The 24,691-nt window shown below is 34.3% G+C and overlaps 1 protein-coding gene across 3 annotated transcripts in view; it reads right to left on the bottom strand.

Annotated features, from left to right (window-relative positions):
• Nucleotides 1–24,691, bottom strand: part of Sbf (SET domain binding factor) — a 320,087-nt gene that overhangs the window by 249,971 nt on the left and 45,425 nt on the right. For all 3 annotated transcript variants that reach the window (XM_085822442.1, XM_085822443.1, XM_085822441.1), the window contains exons 2-3: nt 16,299–16,384; nt 2,167–2,439 (exon numbers count right to left, since the gene is read on the bottom strand). In XM_085822442.1, the coding sequence (XP_085678568.1) occupies nt 2,167–2,439; nt 16,299–16,384 (359 nt within the window). The remainder of the gene's footprint in view (nt 1–2,166; nt 2,440–16,298; nt 16,385–24,691) is intronic.

Genomic DNA, 24,691 nt, shown 5'->3' with positions numbered 1-24,691 from the left:
ATGAGAATTTTTGAACCATTTGGTCAATAATAATAGGTGAAAAGCCTCTGTCAGTACCAACTGCTTTCAGTAATTTAGTTTTTAATCAAAAGTCAATTTGGAGAAGCAAACATTAAATGAAGGAATAAAATGAAGCTACATTTTGTGTAGTTGAATGACATGATTTGGAGTGAGGTGGAAGGCAAACAGACGAAGGTTTACATTAAGCAAAAGTACTGAAATTGGATATGCTGTATGTGACCAAGACGTTGGGGAACAGAAGAAAATTGGATGTCTCAAATTCAAAAGTTAACCAAACAGCAGGATCAATGGAATTCATTATTGAAATAACTTTATTTAAATCATCTTCAAATAGGGTAAAGGCACCACCAATGTAGCGTAAAATTTCAAGTAATTTTGAACCATAATAATGCATGTAAATATTACCAAGGGCAGAATTTCACAGAATTAATCTCTCAGTTTGGGTGTAATACTTATTTTGGAAAACAAAATGTGTTTGTTTCAGCTGTCTACATGCACTGCAAGATTTCTACCATCATACTTCATTCTTTTATTAAGAACTAGGATCATGGTGGGCTACGCCTTTTAGGAAACACAGATGAGGTAGACCTGCAGGTGTTAATTAAAGACAATTCTCATATTATGCACATCTAAGGCACTGCACTAGGTAAATAAGTAACACAAAGAATTCTTTTCTATGCAATTATTATGTAGCTATTCAGTTCAGTGTTTGTTACAGCAACAACACAGCTAAAAAATCTCTGTTTCATTTAGATAATCTGAATGAAGAAAAGATTTATAAAAAAAAATCAAAATATGCATGCAAAAATAAGCAAAGTTCATTGGCAAAAAAGAATAGATGACAAAATATATATGCAATATAATTTTTTTCCCCCCAATTCAAATGAAACAGTATTCTCTTCATGGGAGGGGAAGGAACCCTTCCCTCATTTATCTTGCCAGCATTTGTTAATGATATCTTTGGTAGCACTTACTATTCTATTCACTACATTAAAACAAGTTGGTATCACTATTAAGTAAAAAAATATACATATTTCATACACGCTTTCTAAATGAGTTATACTGCTTTATAAAATATGCTAAAAGGCACGAATGAAAAGTATTTTTTATTTTTTTTACCTATGCATAAAAATATGTAATACAGAGTGGGCCACGGAAAAGTGGCTTGGTGAATTCATGCAGGTATACCTAAATTTGTTAAATCATGCACAAAAATATTAAAATGTTGGTGGAGAACATTTTCAAGACTTACTATGGACGTTAGTTAACTTATGTAAGTTATTTTTATCAATCTCACATGGGTCACTTTTCTGTGCCCACTCTGTATAACATAAAAAATTACCTCAATATTAGTTGGCACCATCTGCCAATAATACTGCTACCCATGAATCACCTCTGAATTCTTTAAAAAGATGACAGCTTTTTATATATATATATACGTTCAAGTTTGGCTAAAGCTATATATTTAAGGTAGAAATAGGTCCTACCCCCCTCCTGTTTAACTCTGTATTTCAAACAGTAACCGTATATCTACAAGCAATTCATAATTTTCATTTTTCTTTTGTAATTTTTTGGCATGAAAAGTTCTTATGACTACATTAATATAATTTTATTTTTAATGCATCTGCATGATGTGTTTACTAGATTCGCAGAGAAATAAAGCAAGCCATTATTTTAATCATGTGATATTTTTACCAAAAAATTACAAGTGTACAAATTATTATGCAATGATACTGCACATGACAAAAGACGCTCTATTGAATATAATGCTAGCCACTGCCAATATTGGTAGAATCAGAACAATTAGATTCCCGGAAGTGACTTATTTTCTCATATCATATGAAAGTAGATTCAAGCTGCAGAGAATAACAATCAGTTTCACAAACTCTGGAACTATCAAAACAATATCACTTAAAAATAAATAAATAAATGTTTAATATATCTGAAAGCATCAAAAGTGTATTTCAAAACTAAAAGGTACCATGAAATTGTTAGAGCTACATTGACAGGTGCTAGCTAATACTCAATCACATATAAAAATTCAGTTTTAGACTGAAATGTCAAAAGTACATACAATGCATAAAATTGGAAAAGAAATTACAAAAAAAAAAAAAAAAAAGGTTTAAAAAAAGAAAGAAATATTACCCGAAATGTAGAAAAGTAATCTAGCCTAGATACTAAGACCAGACATTTAGGTGCATACATAATGGAATGATGCTGTACCAGACCCCCAGAGGGCTCCACTGCTTCCTCTTCACCTTCTTCATCAGGTGGTTTGCTGGGCGTGATTGCAACAGGTTCATTAAATGATAAGCACGCACAATAATGACGATTTGCATCGATGTCAGTAAGGACTGAAACGAAAAATGTTGGTTGTTGGCGAACTGTAGACAGGTTCCAGCCCTGTGGTTGGCAAAACTATAAAAGAACAGAAATAGGTACTCTTTTTTATATCTCGCAGTTTAAAAAAGATATTTGGAAGGGAGGTTAATAAAAAAAAACAATTTAAATAATCTAAAAACCATTTATGTATTATTAACAATATTACAAATTCCTTCAAGAGAAATTAACACTGAGAATAATAAGATTTTTTAAAAAAATGTTTTCAAAATTTCACAATTTAAAACCTTACAGTACAGAAAAATATGTCAATTTTTTGTTCATTTCTAAATTTCTTTACTCATACTTTTCAGCTAATTTTAGATGTAATATTTAGATGTAATATAAATATTTTCAGAATGCATTACGATTTCACAGAGATTATTAACAATATTACAAATTACTTCATGAGAAATTAACACTAAGACTAATAAGATTTTTTTAAATAATGTTTTCAAAATTTCACAATTTAAAACTCACAGTACAGAAAAATATGTCAATTTTTTGTTCATTTCTAAATTTCTTTACTCATACTTTCCAGCTAATTTTAAATGCAATATAAATATTTTCAGTATGTATTACAATTTCACAGATTTAAATTACATGGATAACTTTTTGGAATCATTTACAATACGTAAGGCACTATTCTGTTATCAGGGACAGGATTCAGAAATGTACGTGTGTGTTCATGTATGCAAATATTATATATATAAGTATAAATGTATGACTGCATATGTAGATATACACATTTATGCACATACATACACACACACATGCATGCATCCATTCATACTGTTACGAAGTGTCCATCTCACAGTTTAAAAAATATATTTGGAAGGGAGGTTAATAAAAAAACAAACAATTTAAATAATCTAAAAACCATTTGTGTATTACTAACAATATTACAAATTCCTTCATGAGAAATTAACACTCAGAATAATAAGATTTAAAAAAAAAAAATGTTTTCAAAATTTCACAATTTAAAACCTCACATTACAGAAAAATATGTCAATTTTTTGTTCATTTCTAAATTTCTTTACTCATACTTTTCAGCTAATTTTAAATGTAATATAAATATTTTCAGAATGCATTACAATTTCAGATTTAAGTTACTTAGATAACTTTTTGGAATCATTTACAATACTTAAGGCACTGTTCTGTTATCAGGACTGGATTCAGAAATGTATGTATGTATGCATGTGTGTGTTCATTTATGCATATATTATATATGTAAGTATGAATGTATAACTGCATATGTAGATATACACATTTATGCACATACATACACACACACGTGCATCCATTCCTACTGTTAACAAACTTTTAAGAAATAAAGCTTACGCAACGCTTATCAACGAACGCTAGAAGTAACAACGTTTTTACCTCGACTCGTTGTTGCCACACGGCAAATCTTAATAACTATTCAAAACATTGCATCATGTTGCCACTTAGGAAATCTTAATAATTATATAGAAACATTAAATTATGTTCCACTACATTACTCCCCCTCCAGTAACTATGTTACGATTTAAGAGATTCTGGTAGTGGAGTAATGCAGTGTAAGCTTACATTATGATTAAAAATATTAAATCCAACAAATAAATCACAATTAAACATAATCAATAATAGAGGTTAGGAAAAATATTTAACATTGTTACTAAAACGTAAAGGACGTTTTATTAGTCGTCCAGTTCGTGAGACTCGAGGTCGTGCATCATTGTTCTCAGATTTTAACGAGTCTTGGGCTGGGTGTGAGAAGTTTCTGGTTCTAGCCTTTGCTCATCTGATATTAAACAATAGGCTGGCTTTAGCCTGTCAATCAAGATGTTTACTTCCTTACCTTTGATTTGTAACAAGAAGTACAAGAAGTATTTTTCCATTCTTTTAAGTACTTTGAAAGGTCCTTCATAACTAGATTCTAATGGTTTCTTGACTTAGGAAGTTCTTAGGAAAACATGAGTACACACATTTAGATCTTTATGGACAAAAACTTTAGGAATCCTTTTTCGCTGTACCGCAAAGGGTTTAAACAATTCCATTTGTTTTTGCAATTGATGCAAAAATGTTTGAGGTGTTGTAGAAACTGTCGGTTTATCAAAAAATTCTCCAGGAAGTTTGATTGTTTTCCCGTAAACCATTTGTGCAATGGAATATCCAGATTCTTCTTTTAAGGCTGCCCTAAGACCTAGAAGAATTGTTGGAATGGATTCAGACCACTTAATGGAATTATGAAATTTAATAGCAGCTTTCAAAGTTGGATGAAATCTCTCAATTTTGCCGTTTCACTGCGGATGATAGGAATTTGCTTGTTGAATTTTGACTTCACATATAATTGCCAAGGTTCCAAATAGTTCAGAAGTAAACTGTGCTCCACTTTCCGTAATAACTTGGTAAGGAACTTCAAAACGAGTGATCCAATGTTCATAAAAAGCTCTGGCAACGGTGTCTGCTGTTATGTCATGCAAAGGAATGGCTTCCATCCAACCAGTATAGCGATCAATGCAAGTCAAGCAATACACAAAATTATCAGATGGTGAATAAGGACCTATTAAGTCTATGTCAACTATACTAATATGTTCATCAGGCTGCTGATAAGTTCCTAATTCAGACTTTGTATGACGTGAAACCTTATTTTTTTTTTGACAACCAATACAGGCATGACTCCATGTTTGTATATCCTTTTTGATATTTGGCCAAATAAATTTGGACGTCATTTCTTTAACGGTCGACTTGATTCCTGGATGAGCGAGGCCATGGATTTGTTGAAATATGTCCATTCTAAACTGCTTGGGTATAAATGGTCTACAATTAGAAGAAGACATATCACACCACAGATTTTTACCAGATGGAAGTAAATAACTTTTGAAATTTAACGTTTTATTTTGAGCTTGTAAATCTTTTAATTCTTTATCATTAACTTGTTTGTCAACAATTTTATCATAATCAATGAGTGAAATACAGACATCGGCTATTCTTGATAACTGATCTGCAACAATGTTTTTCACTTCCACTAATATGGTATATGTTAGTAGAAAATTGAGATATGTATTGCAATTGGCGCATTTGTCTTGGTGATGCCTTTTTGCTCTTTTGTCTGAAAGTATAAACTAGCGGTTTATGATCCGTAAAAATTTTGAAATCGCGACCTTCTAACATGTTTAAAATGTTTCATTGAAAGATATATTCCCAGTAACTCGCGATCATAAGTACTGTAATTTTTCTGAGTGCCATTTAATTTTTTGAATAAAACGTTAAAGGTTTCCATGCTCCATTTTCAAACTGTTTGAGAACTGCACCAATAGCCCAAATCAGATGCATCCGTGCATAGTGACAAGGGCAAATCTGAATTGGGATAACTTAAAAGAGCTACATTTGCTAAATCCTGTTTACATTTTTCAAAGTTAAATATAGCTTCATCTGACCATTTAATTTTTCTTCTATCTTTTTTCTTAGCACCCTTTAGGTATTCATGAAGTATTGCTTGTGTCTTAGCAGTATCTTGCAGAAACGGTCGATAAAAATTAAGCATCCCTAAGAAAGTTCGCAAATCATGGATAGTCTCTGGTAATTTATAATTCAATATTGCTTCGACTTTTTCAGGTAGAGGACGAGATCCTTCCAGTGTTATAAGATATCCTAAAAATTCTAAGTTATCAACACCCAATATCGACTTAGAAATGTTGATTCTCAAACCGTATTTATCTAATCTATCGAAAACAAGTTTCAAGTGATGTCTGTGTTCTTCTTCTGAGGCAGAAGCAATTAATACGTCATCGATATGGAAAAGTGAAGTCCAAACCTTGAAATACTTCATGTATGAATCTTTGAAAAGTAGCTGGTGCATTTCGCAAACCGAAGCTCATTACATTAAATTCATAGAGGCCAAATGGCGTAATTATGGCGGTTTTCTGTTTGTCCTCTTCGGCTATAGGAATTTGGAAATAGGCTTTGAAAAGATCAATTTTTGGAAAATATTTTTTTGTCTTTTAAAATATGGTTAAAATTAGTAATCCTAGGGATAGGGTATCTGTTAGGAATAGTTATAGCATTAAGTTTTCGATAGTCTCCACAGAGACGAAAATTTCCATCTCTTTTAGAGACTAAGAGCAGAGGACTACCCCATGGAGTTTTAGACTGTCTGATTATATTGTTTTCCAACATATACTGAAATTCTTGTTTGGCAATCTAACTTTTTACTTTCTAGCTGTCTTGGCTTGGAATACACCGGTTGACCTTCAGTTAAAATGTGATGCTTAACATTTGTTATCAAAAGAATAGGTTTTGTAATATTCGGATACTTGGATAACAGATCATGATATTTTAACTTTACATGTACTAATTTAACTTTTTAACATGTACTAAACTTACATCATTCATTTTGGATATGGATGTAATGTCACATTGGGTAGTAAGGTTAATTACACCATCTTTTTGTTGTTTAAATCAATTAATACTTGAAATGGTCCAAAAAGTCTGCTCCGATTATGCCTTTATTAATTTTGGGAATAATGAATGGCCATCGAAACGCTCGATGAAGGCCAAGATCAAACGTTAAAAATTTTACCCCATAAGTGGGAATTTCTGTGCCATTGGCGGCATATAATTTGAAATCACTTTTTGTTTATCTTTTATTGTAGCAGGTAATAAACAAGCATCTGTGCCGGAATCAATTAGAAAAAGCAAACCCGTGTGTTTGTCAGTCACAAATATTCGGTCTTTGCGGCCATCCTGAACATAACCTGCAGCAAAATCAGCTGCTAATTCCACTGCTGGTTTAAGTTTTCCGACTTATTTTGAGCCCAAGAGCAGTTAGGTTGACACTTTTCAGGAATTCATTTTGAGCCAAACATGTAATGGTAATAACAATACTTTCCATTTGGATTAAATCTTTTATGTTTATTACTTCTACTTCGCTTTCTGTATCTATTGCTACTACGATTCTGAGACAGAGATTGGCGAGAAACACTTAAAGTTTCTATTTGTTTTTCCAGAGAAGAAATTTTTAGTAACTCATCAACCGAATTTAAATTTTTGCCAGAGGAATAAATTTCAGGCTTTAAATTCATTTCCATTATTTTGTCGGCCATTAAAGCTATTTTGTCTAACCCTTCATCAGAAATCAATAAAATATTTTTTATCGAGTCAGGCATTTTTTTCTAACCACAATGTTTTGAGTACTTTATCTGAAACATCATCAATAGCGAACGATCTCATTTTTTGAAGTAACTGACTGGGTTTCACATCCCCAAGGTCAAGGCCAGTGACTAAGTGCTAATTCACTTATTTTCGCTCTCTTTGAATGTGTTTAACAATCTTTCTTTAACTAAAGCATATTTATTATCAGATGTTTTATCCGTAATGATATCCCAAATAATTTCGACATATTTTGGCTCTAGTTGAAAAAGTACGTAATTAAATTTGGTACTATCAACAGTTATGGCATTAATTTCGAATTGAGCTTCTATTTGAAAAAAACAAATTTCAGGCTTTTCTGGCCAAAAAGGTAGAATTTTAACACTCACCTTCCAAGTTTCCAGTGTTGATGTTCCTTCCATAATCCAATGTTACGGTCACAAATCTTTTAATGTGGATTTGATGAATAAGCGAAATCGAAACTGATGAGCCAGAGCATTTCATAAGTGAAATAAATGCTTATTTTGCTCTTAAAAGAAACAGCATATTTATTTTTACAGCTTCCATTCTTGTTTGCAACTTGTTACTTATTTTTACATAAAAATATAACAAACTTTTAAGAAATAAAGCTTACGCAACGCTTATCAACGAACGCTAGAAGTAACAACGTTTTCAGCTCGACTCGTTGTCGCCACATGGCAAATCTTAATAACTATTCAAAACATTGCATCATGTTGCCACTTAGGAAATCTTAATAATTATATAGAAACATTAAATTATGTTCCACTACAGCACCATTCATCAGAAAATTGCTTACTCACTCCCCGTTGTGTGAAATGCGCCGGGGACCATAAATCTGTTGTGTGCCCCAAAAAAAGCTTCATCGAAGATCCAGTTTATGCCAACTGTCAAAATTCTCACGCCGCTTCTTATAGGAGGTGCGAAAAATTCCCCAAACCACAAAATATTAATTCACAAGGCCCCAGAAAATTATACTCCAAAATTCTAAACCCCAAAACTAAAAAAAACACAAGAAATTGAACAACCCGTTTTATCAGCCAATCAAGAGCGCAGCTCCGGCAAACCTACCCACCAATAGCAACAAAACCGAACAAATTCATTCAAATAAGCCCTCAGTGCAAAATAACTCCAAAAGTAATCAAAATTTAAATCCATCTGGATTTTTAGAATTATTTCAAGTCATGAAAGAAATTGAACTCCTCATTGGCAAAAGGCAAATTACAAAATTGTCTAATTTACTGAAGAAAAACCTTAACAAACTAAGATCTGCAGAAACACAAATGGACAAGATGTACATCTTATTCCTCATCATAGAAGAGCTTAACGAACCAAATCATGAGTAATTACACCAGAGAAATGAAAATAATTACTTGGAACATGCATGGCTTCAGTAAAAGAATATCAGAATTAAAAGAATTTATAAATGTGTATAACCTAAATTTTCATGTTGCAAATTACGAAACACACAGATATGACAGACCACGCAGAAATAATTTAGCTGGAGGCATCATTATTTTAATTAAACACTCCATCACTCACTACCGAATAACAATCCCACAGCTTTTAGACACCAAGGCAGTAGCTATCACCATCATACCAACCACCACTCACTTTGGTCTCTTTCTACGTACCACCAGTCAAACCTGTTAACGATATCATTGCTGTCCTAAACACGATATGCAAACTTAACAATTGTGTCATAGTCGGAGGAGACTTTAATGCAAGACACCGCGCATGGAACTGCAATTCTACCAATTCCACAGGCACACATCTTTATTACTTTGCTAATACAAGCCAACCTCCATATTGCAGCTCCCCACCCCCACCCCAAAACGCTATGGACCTAATTGTGCTAATACCATCGATTTCTTCGTCCTAAAAAATATCCAAGCTCCATCTAAAATCCAAACATTAGATGAACCTTCCTTGGATCATAATCCAGTCGAAATAGAACTGGACATTAGTTGCCATAGCACACCAAACAAAAGAGCCGTTATTACTAACTGGTCTAATTATACCAAAGCTCTGAACAACATTCATTACACAACACCTACGATACAAACGAGTGATGAGTTAGACTATTTAGTTAAAAAATTCACCGATGACCTCACCACGGCTTATCATAATAATACTAAACAATTCCTGTAAAAAATCTAACTCAGAATGCTGCAGATCTAGACACCCATATGACAAAAAATTGCTAAATAAGTTACATCAGGAAGTCAGAGTTCAAACTCGCATACATTCACAAAAACGCTGAGCTAATTACTTAGAAGGGATCAGATGATAATTCTCTATGGAAAGCTATCTCTAAATTAAAAAAATGCTACAAAACTATTCTGTTCCTTAAAGGCCAAAATGGGATCGCATACACAGAAACTGAGAAAGCTCAGTCTCTAGCAGATTACTACGATACTCAGTTTGTCACAAACAACATTTCCAACCCACATACAGAAAACTTAGTCACTAATACCGTTATCCAATTCTTTTCAAAAACACACACTCTAACAACAGCATCGCAGTTAATTCATCAGATGTACTTGGCTATATCGAAAAATTAAAGACGAAAAAGAGCCTCGGATATGACAATGTAACCAACATCATGATGAAAAAAAATGGAACATCTGATGATATGTCGCCTTATTAAAATTATTCAACTCATCATTGACTTATGTTATTTTCCATCACACTGGAAAATTGCAATCATCTCTCCGATTCCTAAACCTGGAAAATCTCCTCATGAACCAGAGTCTTATCGACCAATTAGCCTCCTGCCTTCATGTAGTAAAATTGCTGAATACATTATCCTTCAACAAATTAAGAAATTTGCTGATAACAGAGAAATCATTATTCGACAACAATATGGATTTCACAGCAAACACTCCACTATGCATCAACTATTCAGAGTGACTGAATTAATCTCATCTGGCCTCCAAAATAAACTCTGCACAGCTGCAATTTTCATAGATATAGCTAAGGCATTCGACCGTGTTTGGCTCGATGGACTTATTTACAAATTAATCATTCTCGGATTCACAGAATACATCATAACAATGCTCCGTTCCTATCTAACCGATAGACACTTTCGTTCGTATAAATCAAACATACTCCACTAAACGAATAATTAGCGCCGGCACGACTCAAGGCTCGCTCGTCGCTCTTTTTATATTCAATTTGTATATAAACGATATTCCATCCACATATGCATAACACAACACTTGCTATGAACACGGACGATACTGCAATCCTCGCACAAAACGCATCTTCTAGCTCAGCTATACAACAGTTATAAACCCACATCCACGCAGATGAACTCTGGCTTTCCCAGTGGAAAATTAAAGTCAACGTTAATAAAACTGTTGCTATTATGTTTACCAAGAAAAGAAAAATCGAGGGAAACCTTGTGTTTTATAATAATGCCATTCCCTGGGTCAAGGAAGTTAAATACTTAAGTGCAATACTTGATCAGCGACTCACTTGGAAGCCCCACACTAAATACATAATAACAAAGTTTCGAGTCAGTAAACAAACACTTCATTCCCTAATCGCTCAAAACAGCATTTTAGCTGTAGACCAAAAATTACTCATTTATAAAGCCATGCTCACTCCAATAATTACTTATGCCTGCTCAGTTTGGGGCTATGTTTGTAATTCTTAGCAACTTCAGAACATCACACTTAGGCAAATCACCAATAGCACTTACTACATAAGAAATGAAGCTCTGCACAGTGAAGCAAACACACCTCAATTAGTTAAGACTATGGATCAAAATTGCAAAACTGATTCTATGCAAACATTGTTAAAGTTAACAATCCAACCAATCCAACCATATAACGTTAACGATTGGTGCAACAGGAGAAGGCCAGGAGCCTTATTAAGAAAGTATCACTAATAAAAAAATAAATAAATAATAAAAATATTATCATTTATTTAACTGAATTGTATATGTATAATTGTTTAACTATTTTCATTCTTATGCGCCTATGAATTTAACACTTAAAGTTCAAACATCTTTTCATCTTTCATTCGTTTTCAAAAGAAAATGAATTTTTTACAATTGCCTAAAAATTTTTTAAGTCCAGCAGGCTTACTTTTAAAATAACCCCCTCCCCCTCATTACTATTCGGCCTTCTTTCAAAATGTTTATGGACTGAAAAAAGCCTTATCCTCTTCCCCCCTAGCACACACAACCATCGCACTTCCAATCAACTTCCTCCCCACAGCCACACTCAACGCTTTCCTGACTCTAACTTCATTCAGCCTCGGATCGTCATCACTGCTGTCCGCACACTACTCCGTTCGTCACTCTCTGGAAGGATTGATCTCTCAACACCGCTTCTACTGCATTGTAATTGCTATCATCACTCTCTTAAATTGCCATTTACCTCAGGACTCTCTACAAAAAATTTCATCTGTCATACTTCAAAATTATGCTTATTATTGCTACTTTTCAACCCAAACTCAACAATCGGCAAAATTCGGGAGCAGATCCAATTGCTAGATTGGGATAGGGTCTCTTACCCAGGCGCCCAAAAACATGAACTTCGTTCATGCAACGCAAACCAGTTTTAGGGTTGCCATAAAATGGCAAGATAATGCAGGGTTGCCATATTTGACGAGAAATCGCTGTTTGGCAACAAAATTGGCAATATGCCATGGACGGATGGAGAATCTTCTGGAATGAATTCTTACCAGTTTAGCCCAGAATGTTCTCGAACACCAGCCAAAAGCTATATATACCCTGCTGGTACACAGAGTTAATCAGATTAGAACAGAACAGAGTTAATCGATCAAGTTAAGATCTGGGCAGCGAATGCCGAGTGGGTCGTCGAGTGCACCGAAAGAGTCTCGTAGTGTATCGTGGTTAGTACATCGTCGAGAGGGCATGTTGAACTCCGGTAACGAGTGAACCGAAGAGTCGGGAGCTGTGCACTGTGTGTCATCGAGTGCATCGCGAGTTGTAGCGTCGAGAGACTCGAGAGTACGTGGAGTTCCGAGAACGACCAAACAGAGTCGGGAGCTGTACTCTAGTGTTTTGCCATCAAGCTGTCTCCACAGTGATAGCCTGAAAACCTGGAGGCTGTGTCGCTGATCGTGTCAGCATGTTTATAGTAGTTCGTTGACGACTGTAAAAACGTGTTTTGGAGCTGTCCTGACAGTACTGACCAATAAAATGTGCTTCGATACTTCATGAGAGCTGAGATTCAAAGCTGCACTGAAAGACATGAAAGCGGGACTGGAAGACAAGAAAGCCTGGCAGGAAGAAATAAATGCCAGTGAAGAAAAGGCGCGAGAGCAACTGTAACAGCTGAAAGTGGAGCTTGCAGAAGAAACTGGAGCCATAAAAGAAGATGTGAGAATGACAGTAGTGGCGTCTGCAGAATCCAGGGATGAAGAAATGAAAGTAGCTAACGAACTGCTTGTGAAAGATCCAGAAATGATCGATGAAATATCTAACGGGATTAAAGAAAAAGAACGAAAACATGAAGAAATAAAAGACGGGAAAGAAGATTTTGATTTTCACGTGCCTTAAGTAGAGATAGAAGAAAGTGACAATGCGACTATCAAGTTCATAGAAACTGATAGTGAAGTTATGAAAACTCAAGCAGCAAGTGTTAAACCATCTGAAAGTGCATGTCATACAGAGATCAGAGAAGCTGATGTACAGCTTAAGCAGTGTGCTCCAGTATTGCAAGAAAATTCACCCACCTAACAAATTATGTATGCGTCTCGTAGTGCACATTTTGCAGGCAAGGACTTGATTCTAAACCCGGATACTTCTGCTTGTAAAGGATCGGATTCGATTTGCGACCGTGGTGAAAACATCGGAAATGGTTCCCAGGAAACGAAGGAAAATAAGCATGTACCATCTGCTAAAAATACTGAGGTGAATTGTATACATGATGTGAATAAACCACAGAGTGGTGAACAAACTGCTCCAGATCTTCCTACGGATGAACAGTCTGAATCTTCAGACTGTGTGATATGCAAAACAGGAATGCATCTGAGAACTGCAGTGGAAAAGTATTTGACCCGGGTATATTTTAATGAAAAGACCGAGACTGAAATTCTTTCTGAACTTTAATTTGTATCATTTAAAATTGTTACGTGTTTAATTTGTGTACCTAACTTGTAATTAGTGTAAATATTTGTTTTTTTAGTTATGTTATCTGTATGTTTTAGAACGTTTTGTTTGTGTCGAATTAGGCTTCTGACCAAGAGCTATACTGCCTGGGACATGCAGTCTGTGGAAGGGGACGGAGTTCCAAAATGTCTAGGCGCAGTGAGATAGCTTTCCCGTAAAACAGTTTTAGGGTTGCCATAAAATGGTAAGATACGGCAGGGTTGCCATATTTGGCGACATTTGGTGACAAAATTATCGATATGGCATGGACGAATGGAGAACCTCCTGGAACGAATTTTTACCAGTTTAGCCCAGAATGTTCTCGAACACCAGACAAAAGCTATATAAACCCTGCTGGTACGTGGAGAGTTAGTTAGTATCAAGTTGGTGTCTCGTCTAGTGAGTCAATCCCTGCGGAGTCGATCGAGTTAACAGCCGGGCAGCGAATGCCGAGTGGGTCGTCGAGTGCACCGAAAAAGTCTCGTAGTGTATCGCTGTTACTGCATCGTCGAGAGAGCATGTTATGCTCGGGGAATGACTGAACCGAAGAGTCGGGAGCTGTGCTCTGTGTGTCGTCGAATGCATTGCGAGTTCTAGCGTGGAGAGTCTCGAGAGTACGTGGAGTTCTGAGTACGACCAAACAGAATTGGGAGCTGTACTCTAGTGCTTTGCCATGAAGCTGTCTCCACCGTGACAGCCTGATAACCTGGAGGCTGTGTCGCTGATCGTGTCAGCGTGCTTATAGTGGTTCATCGACGACTGTAAAACTGTGTTTGGGAGCTGTCCTGATAATACCGGCCAATAAAGTGTGTTTCGATACTTCATCAAGTAGTATTGTCGTTATTCACTCCAAATCTTCACGATCCCCGTACAAACGTGAAGGAAGAAAATAACATAACAACTGGCGTCGGAAGAAAAACATAACAATACATTTCTGAATCTGGTTCCGATAATAGAACAGTACCATATGTAACAGTAAATTTTCTAGTTTTTATTTTATACAAAATTTTCATTTGCATGTCATTAAATTTTAAAATGCCATTAAATTTAGTAGGTTGATTAAATAAATTTAAATACTTGATCTACAATACATGACAGTTTTTCCTTAATTCTTGTGATTAGATTGTTTTTCTAATCTATTATGTAGTTTAGAAGGCTATGAAAATGCATTTGCCCCACTCTTATAACAACATATCTCTGAGAACATAACATACAAAACCTATATCAGGATATGAGATGGTATTATGCCCTGCTTATACTCATGACTTTTTAAAAATGATTACCTAGAACTTGGTTCATTTTTATTGAAGAATACCTTCCGAAATGACTCAGCCATTTTAGATTATGCGGTTTTCAGAAATAGTTATTTGAAGCTGGCGTAGATGATACCATAACATAGTAGCTGAATAGAAATGTATTTAGGACTATAGTGATCAATTTAATCAGTATATGCATTTCTTTCTCTTTTAAACCTGCTCTAGACCAAACTTCAATCAGCAATTTAAATTACAATGAACCAACAATCGCAAATTAAAAGCATTATGTCATGTGTCTATCTAAGTTTTCCATTTTTTGCTACTTATGCTTGCCAAACTATATATAGACAAAAAAAGGAAAAGAAAAGAAAAAGGACAGTTCTTTGTATTACATAACTCAATTTGACTTATTAAATGAAAAGAAACAAATTAAAAATATCTTGCTACTTTTCCTGTCATAACTTTGCTACTTGACGCTGTTGATGCAGCCAATACTAACAAAAATTCTTATGCTTAACATATTGTTATTCAAAAAGGAATAAAAAACTAAAACTGCATACACCGAGATCTAACAACAATTTTTAAAAAAATCTTGAATAAATCCAGGAAAATATGACTGAAATTTTAAATTCAAATTAATGCAAGTATACAAATAATGGCACTATTAAATACTGTTCTGCATGTACAGGTTCATAATAAGAGTGAATGCACACAGAACCAATGATAGCTTCAAAAAATTTATTTTATCCAAGAAACACATCACAGTTCTGGAACTTTCCACAAAAATATTTGTACAGCTCTTCATAGTATCACAGAGTACAATCAGTAGTTATGCTTTAAACTATTAAGAACATTAAAAATGATGCAATGTAAAGCACATCTGAAAGGTGAAGCTATCTCAGATATCTCTATACTCCAAAGTCACTCTGAAATAACAGTTACGAGAAACTAATGCACTCCTTGATCTGACTTAGTTTTCTCCTGGTTGCCGAGCGATTTCTAGTACCTTTCACTTCTCAAAATTACTGGAAAGCATATGAGAGCCGGATAGAGTTACAGCTACATGGAGCATCAATTACAATACCCATTACAGTTACACAAGGACTAGACCAAAATGCCACCAAATGATCCCAAATTTGGGGAGTTTTGGTGATAAAAATTAGTCTCCAGGTTGGTGATATCTCGCCAATTTAGCGAATCAGCCATATACTCAATGTTAAATAGACTTGCTCCTGTATTTTACTTTTACAGCCAAGCTTGGTTTTCTTATATTTTCATGTTATATTATACAAAAAATATTACAATTTCACATATAATTTCACTAGAATTATTTACGTATGTACAAAATTCATAACAATACTTACCAGTTCAATGCCATCAATAAAAGGAGTATCATCCCAATCTTTCTCGGGAAACCTCTGTAATACTTTACCAGAACTTAAACCACTACCTATATTTCAAAGAAACAAATACATTTAGAAACTATTACAACACAGTATGCTTGAACATTCAAAAAGCTCTAGAAATGCCAAACATTGGATATGTGAAAATTCTGGATAGTTGTGCATATGAAAAAAATCTGATGTGTACACTACAAGACTTCCTTGTATGGAATATTAAATTATATGCATTTTTTCTTGCATTTCATTTAAACTTATTGGATAGAATTAAATCTACTTCGCCGACAGTGCATAAACCACAATAGAATAAATGCATTCTTTAAAATTCAATCTATTTGTTTACCATAGCGACACTCTGGCGCTAGGTTCATTTAACAGTATGATACTTCATTCATATTATAACTATGTCTATGTCTTATCACTTAGTAAGAGGCAATCGACCATTAACGGCCTTTACCAATATATTATACTTGACTTTTAAATGCTTGAGGAATCGAGTAAGTTTTATCCCATAATATGGAAGTACTTGTGCTCATGCTGTGCTAGAACTCAAGAGATTACTAGCGACAGAGGCTCCTGTGCCGCCGTCCGTAGAATAAGTAAACTTGAACAAATGCGGTGCCATCTATTTTCCTATTATAACTCAGAATGCACAAAATTTATATCATTTAAAGAATTATCTAATCGTTGCCACATGTTCTATTCAAATACTATAATAAAGCTAGAACGATGTATGAAAGAATTTAAGCAAACAAAACAAAAAAGAAAGGTTTCCACAGACAATTGAGTATTTCTCATTCAATTAATTCAGTCCTCACTTCGCGACAAGGCAAAAATACATAAAAACTCAAAATATCTACATTAAAAATTATGAAGTAACTTTTAAACACTTATTTCCTCTAAAAAATTCCAGAAAGGATTAAGCATGATTTAATTCGCAACAATAAATGAAGGCATTATTTTTGTTGTTGCGAAGCTACGTTTTTCTAGATTGGCAACAAATCCACTATCCTGCTGTTTCAAATGTAAACAAGCAATGGCCGACATCAAAAACATTATTAGGCTTAGCAGCACTTAAACAACTTTAAAATTGTTGATAATTCTAAAAATATTGCATACAGATTTACTAAAGGCATAAAAACCTTAACCGGAAGGTAAGAACAACATAATTCAATCATTTTTAAAGCAAAAAATGTACAATTTACAAACATATAAGAGTAAAGAAACTTAGATCACTGAGCCGGGTAACAAAGTGGATATATATATAAGTATATTTATACACGTTTAATGCGGCCGATTGCAACCAAAATATGAGGTGCACATCTACATGTTGTAGCAGTCCTATATACAAAATTTCAACGTCCTGAGGCTACTCGTTTTTGAGTTATGCGAGATACCTACGTACATACGTTCGTACAGACGACACGAAAAATTCTCTTCAGAATTCATTTTAAAGCAGTTTTATAATTTTTTTTTTTTTTTTTGAGGAAAAGAGTATTTTATTCTGTCCTTACGTACAGATATCACACAAAAACATTGTTAAATTGCATTCGATAGCAGTCAAAATGGATATTTTCGTTTAAATATGCTGCCTGAAACTTTTCGCGATTACAATACTTCCTTTTTACTTTGTACAAGGAAGTAAAAAGCAGTTCATAGTAGAAAAGCCAAATACATGAAAAGATATTTCTAACTTAATTATACAGATTAAAAAGTCTAAAATAAAATATTTAAATAGTATTTTACATCAATTTGACTATCAAAAGCCTACATTTAAAATTATATAAGGTTCTGAGAAAAAAAGGCATTTCAGATACAAGGGCTGATCCACTTTCATAGGCTTTAAAGATATGGAAGTATGCTAGCAAGAAAAATTACAGGATCAACTACAAAAACTCATGAGACTTGATTTTCCAGCTAAGAAAATGGAACTCTCACAAAATCTTCATTTTGTCATCTTTAACATATCTTAAAAACGCAGAAATGTCTATTAAAAAAATAAATAAGAACACAGCAAATGCAATATAAAACGGTTTACAGAAAAGCTGGTTTTATAATCTTTTAGAGACATTTGGAAAATTTAATTAGATATTGTGATACTTCTTTGGCAATATGAAGCACCTCCAATGATGGAACACAGAAAAAACTTTATTTAGCACTCAAAATGGCGACCTGCAAAACAAGACGAAGAAAGAATTCTAACATTTAAAAATAAATTACATTCTTCGGGCGAGAGTCGCACGTGGCACTGGAGCCTGGTTTCAAATACTGCCATTCACAAATAATGTTCATCTAATTAAATTATTTATTTTAAACTACAAGATTTTAATAATATTTAAAGCTGTTACAACCTCTCCCCCAACGGAGAGACTTTTACCGAAGAGAAAAGTTCTGTAAAATTCGAAAGTTTATAAGCTCGGCTTGCTCAATTGCTTGAAGAGAAAAGATAACTTCTCTCATAAGATTCCAAATTTTCAGGCTGAAAATTTTAAGTTTTAAACAAATACTTTTACACCACATTTAAATAGAAAAAAAAAAAAAATGGAGAATGTTCAAATACATCAGTTGAGCGTACATTAAATAATAAAATTAATTCTGAACGTGATTACATACACTAAGAGTTATTACATTACTTAATTCTACTCAGAACATCTACATTCTTGTGCAGAGATCCTTTGTGATGAATGACCTTAAAATTATAAGGTTCTAATGAGAGTGCCCAGCGCATCAATCTAGAGTTACATTTGGCGTTGGATTGTAGCCAGACCAAAGGATCAGTTTGAATCAAGAATTCTTGCTGACCATCCAGATAAAAATGATAAAAATGATATCTTTTGATAGCGTAGATGATAGCAGCACACTCCTTTTCAGTAGTACAATAATTCTTGTCAAATTTAGTAAATTTTTTGCTTATATACAAGATAGGATGTTCATGTTGTTCATCATCTGATTGGCATAGTACTATACCCATACCATTGTCTGAGGCATCAGTTTACCTCAATAAACCTTTTATCAAAGTTGAGAGCATACAGAATTGATTTCTTGCATAGCAACTCTTTTAAATTTTTAAAAACTTTGTCACATATTTCAGACCATTGTACATTTCCTTTCTTTGTTACCCCCTTCAAAGCGTCCATGAGGGGTGAAGTAATTTCCGAAAATCTCGGTATGCACTGGCGATACCTTACTAGTCCTAAGAAAGCATGTACTTCTGCTTTGGTCTTAGGTGTAGGATACTCCTTTACAGCCAGGATCTTTACTTTATCTGGGGTTTATTGTCCTTGTCCCACAACATGGCCTAGGTATCTTACTTGATCTTGTGCAAATTTACATTTTCATGGTTTTAGTCGTAACTTTGCTTTCTATATTCTCTCCAGAACAGAAGTTAGGTTTTTTAAGGTGCTCTTCCCAGTTTTCTGAGTAAATGGCAATGACATCCAGGTATGGTACAGCGAATCTTTCGCATCCAGCCAGGACTTTGAAAGTCCTTTGCTAAAAGTCATAACTTTGCTAAAAAAATATGGAGCATTTTTTAATTCAAAGGGTAAACGTAGAGGCCTGAAACTTTGGGCTCTTTCGGTTAACGGAATTTACCAGTAGCCTCTAGATAAATCTAATAGGGTAATATAATTTGCTTTTGCTACAATTTTGATACATTCTTCAATATTAGGCAAAGGATAGTATTTAGTTTTAGTAACAGCATTGAGTTTACGATAATCAACACAAGGCCGAGGATCCTTTGATGAAGATTCTATCAAAATCATGCGAGATGTATAGTCAGATTCTCCCAGCTCTATAATTTTAAGATCGAGCATTTTCTGGATTTCCTTTTCAAGAATTTCAGTCTGTAGGAGTGACTGTCTGTATGGGTTTATTTGTATTGGTTCGTTATTTAATAGCTCAATATCGTGACAAACTAAGCTTGTTAGTCCAGGATTATTTGAAAAACATCCAGAATATTTCCATAAAACCTTTCGTAAATCTTCTATTTGCTAGGGTTTCAACCTTTTCTCGAGTTCATTCTCCTCTATGGTGTCCGAGAAATTTAATATACTTGGATTGGAAGGTAAATGAGGAATGTCCATTTCTAAGTCTCCTTCCACTTCAGTTATCATATTAATAATTTCTGCTCTTTTGGTAATATGGTTTAAGCATGTTAATGTGATATACTCGATTTGGCTCATTTTGTTTCTCGAAACTTACAATATAATTGGTTTCTGAAATTTTCTGCTCTATTTTTCCATTTCCTTTCCGTTGTACTTCTAGTTAACTTTGACGATTCGTTGATAAAACAAGAACTAAATCTCCTCTAGCAAATTCTCTTTTCACTGCGTTTCAATCGTATCGTGTTTTCCTCCATTGTTGAGCTCCTTTCATGTTTTCCACGGCAAGTTCTTGGCATTTCTTCATTCAATTAATAATATTCGAAAATGTAACTGACAACATTATTACTTTCTTCAATCAGTTCTAGCCAGTGCTCATAAAGTAAAGTGACTGGCGTTCGTAGATTTTTGCCATGAACTAATTCTGCTGGTGTAAAACCAGTGCTTTCGTGTGTGACTGTTCTGAGAGCAAAAAGAACTGAGGTAGGTAATTCTCCCAATCAGAAGTCGCTCCTATACATACGACTCTTATCACCCTTTTTAGCGTTCTATTGAATCGCTCAACGGGATTACGCTGCGGATGATACACAGAGCTTCTTACATGTTTAATACCGAAACACTCCAAAAATTCCTCTGTCAAAGCACAGACGAAAGAGGTCCCCTGATCTGTTTGGATCACTTTTGGGAAACCCATACGACTGAAAATCTGTAAGAAAGCATCAATCACAGATGGCGAAGAAATGTCTGTCACCGCAACAGCATCTGGATATTTGGACGACATACACAGAGCTGTAATAATATATTTTTTTTTAGTTTTGAGGTAAGTAGCAGACCAACAGCATCGACATTTATTTTAGTGAATATTTCGGAAATTACTGGTACTAATGTCATTGGAGCCTTCTTTTTGTCATTTCCTTTTCCAGCGTGCTGACAAGCATCACAGGTTCTTACAAAATTTTCAGTTTCTTTGTAACACCTCGTCCAGTAAAAATACCTAGGAAGCCTGTCTTTGGTATTTTTGACAACCAAATGGCCAAAAGTTCCTTCGTGGCACATCTTTATAATTGACGGCTTGAGTTTTTCAGGTATAACGACAAGCTGTCTTTCAAAGCCCATTTTATCCGTCGTTTTTTTAACTAAAAGCTCATTTTATTTTCTTGTCAGACTACAGTTCTCATTTTTGCATGTACCTTCTTTAACTTCTTGGATGATTTTAGACAGTTCCTTATCAGTAAGATGAAGTTGTGCAACTTCTTCTGAGTCAATGTTTACCAGTTTCATGAGAGCTTCATCTTCCGTATTTAGTTCCGGTAAATTAACTTCTTCTTCAAAAACATCTCTGGATGCTTTATTTTCTTCCTTCATCGGCTCCAAGATCTTCTCTTCAGCTATTTCTCTTTTCCTTTGAGCTCTAGTAGAGACAGCATTAACCTGGTGAGGGCAACTCTCAGGCTCCTTTCCTTGTTTATTCAACAGTGCAAAAGTTCGATTGCCTAATAAATACCTTCCTTTGTCGAGTTCATTTCTAATAATGGCAGCCTTAGTTATTACTCGCCCAAGATCGCAGTTTAGTTCGATCTCAGCCAATGGTAAACAGGTTGGATTCAAATCTAATGGCTGTTGCACCCACACATTTTCACCTGTCAGCATTTCGGGCGTGATGTATTTGCGACAAACTATATCAATACTAGCACCTGAATCCCTTAATATAGGAATTTTATGAACATTTACGTAACCCATACTAGTATAAGGTAATAGAAATTTATCCTCTGGTTTTGCACGAATTCTGTTAAGATTAGCAGGAGATTCAGTACTATTCTTAAGTTTTGGACATCAGGGTCTTAAATGTTGATAGGACCCACACTGATAGCATTGTGGTGTCTTTCGTTTTTCATATTTATCATCTGGACGTGAACTTCTAGGTCTATGAAACCAGCTTTGCAAATTAAATCCTGATGACAATTTTTTTTTCAGTTTTATTTTTATTATCTAAACTCAATTTACTTTGAGTTAGTGCATTGTATCTTTCTTTCTGCCGATCCACTACAGGCTTTTTTTTGAAAGTTTCTGCAAATGTTTTCATAGGCATCAAGTTTTTCAGCTAATTTTTTAGATGAAATCATCTCTACCCAATCATCAAGAAAATGATCTCGAATTTCAGGAGGAACTCGACATTTAAGTTCGTCAATCACCATCAAATCTAGCAACTGATCAAAAGTCTTAACTCCTAGACCAGTCACCCATTCTTTGTAATAATTTTCTATTTCATAAATAAAATCCACCCATGTGGATTCGGTACTCTTTTGATGTTTCATAAATTTCTGCCTAAAGTTTTCCGGGCTTAGTTTAAACTGTCTTAACAATAAATTCTTCATGTGTTCATAGTCTTTAGCTTTATCAGAGGCTTCTCTAGCTATTAACTAGGTTACTTCGTAAGGAAGTAGTCCTAGTAAATGAGATACAAATTCTTCTTTATCAATTTGAGCCCATTATGCTTGCCTTTCAAACAATAGCAAATATAGACTGATATCTCCTTTCTTCTTATCGAATTTCTGCATAAGGTGACGCAGCTCCGTTTTCGGCCGGATCTGTCCGGTATTTTGAGACTTTGTCTCTGCTTCAACTCTTAATCTCTCTAATTCATACTGTTCGTTCCTTCTCCGCTCTTCTGCTTCTTCCTGTCTCCTACGTTCTTCTCTTTCCCTTTCCTCCCTCTCTTTCCATTCTTCTTTTTCCTCCCTCTCTTTCTGTTCTTCTATGATTGTGTCTAAGACTCCTTTGATAAATACTTCATCATAATCTCTGCTTTCAACAATTTTCTGTTTTAAATCGACTATTTTCAAATCTGCAGTCACATAAACTCCCAGTTCAGCCACGAGATTTTGCAAATCTTCCTTACGAGCTCTTCCTAAGTAAGACATTGTTTCTCTGTTTAAAATTAACGAACACTGTGTTCTTTATACTTCCTCAAAATAGCTCAATTCAATTACTTTAATTAATTAATGCAGTCAAGAATCGCGGAATTAAATGCACTCTGTTAGATACGTATACCTCAAAAATGAAATATTTAAATTATATGAAGTTCATACTCTTTACCACATTATTTGTGACTAAAATAAGAATAACAACACAGATCAATATATATATATCTACCGTCTGGACTTCTAAAATGAATATTAAAATAAATATCCAAAACAGTAATAAAATAAGACAATTCATTATTAACAGGAAACAATAATTTGGTATCGCTAATATTGCATTCAGTGATCTTGTATTGCATTCAGTATTCGATCTTGGCCGGTGGCTCCAAAATAATTATGACTGTGATACTTCTTTGGCAATATGAAGCAACTCCAATGATAGAACAAAGAAGAAACTTTATTTAGCGCTCAAAATGGCGACATACAAAACAAGAAGAAAGAATTCTAACATATTAAAAATAAATTACATTCTTCGTGCGAGAGTCGCACATGGCACTGGAGCCTGGTTTCAAATACTGCCATTCACAAATACCTTAATGTTCATCTAATTAAATTATTTATTTTAAACTACAAGATTTTAATAATATTTAAAGCTGTTACAGTATATAGTCATCCCTGACTGAAATACAAACTTTATAGCAATTTTCCATGTACTATACTAGATTCTCATAGCAAAGTGCATTCCTTATGAATAGCGCCTAGAAGTTCCTGCAAAATGCTAGGTGTAGGCTGCAGTGATGTGATTCGGAATCTTAGTGTGTCCCACTCAAGTTCTACTGGATTTAAACCCGAGAATATGAAAGCAATTTTATACTCTGGATTCCTTTGCCCTCAAGACAATCAGTTGGTCACTATTGCAGTACTATGGGGACAAGTATTATGGTCCATCAGGAGAAAAGCTGTTACCAACTGCACTCCTAAACAAATTGTCATATGTATCAAGAAACTCAAATTTTAACATGCAATGTTGCCATTTTCATACACATTCTTTTGATTGCATTCTAAGTTTTGTCAATTTTTATAAACAAATCATCCTTAAACCCAATCTTAAAAGTATGAACTTTGATTTAGGATTTGCCTGCAGTGAAAGGAATTATGATTAAAATTCTGCAGGAATACATTATTTTGCCATAATATCATTATCCAGCACAATTGCTTTAATGCTATTCTTAAAGCAATCACCATGACAAAAGAAACCAAAATCCCTCTTATAAGTAGGTTTATTAATTGATTTTCAAGATAAATACCTAATTAAAATGTAATACATATGCAT

Source organism: Stegodyphus dumicola, chromosome 8 (assembly GCF_044657685.1).
Source record: "Stegodyphus dumicola isolate Sdum_Otavi_A_Nest chromosome 8, ASM4465768v1".
Lineage (NCBI taxonomy): Eukaryota > Metazoa > Arthropoda > Arachnida > Araneae > Eresidae > Stegodyphus > Stegodyphus dumicola.
This window is presented reverse-complemented; position numbering and strand designations above follow the sequence as displayed.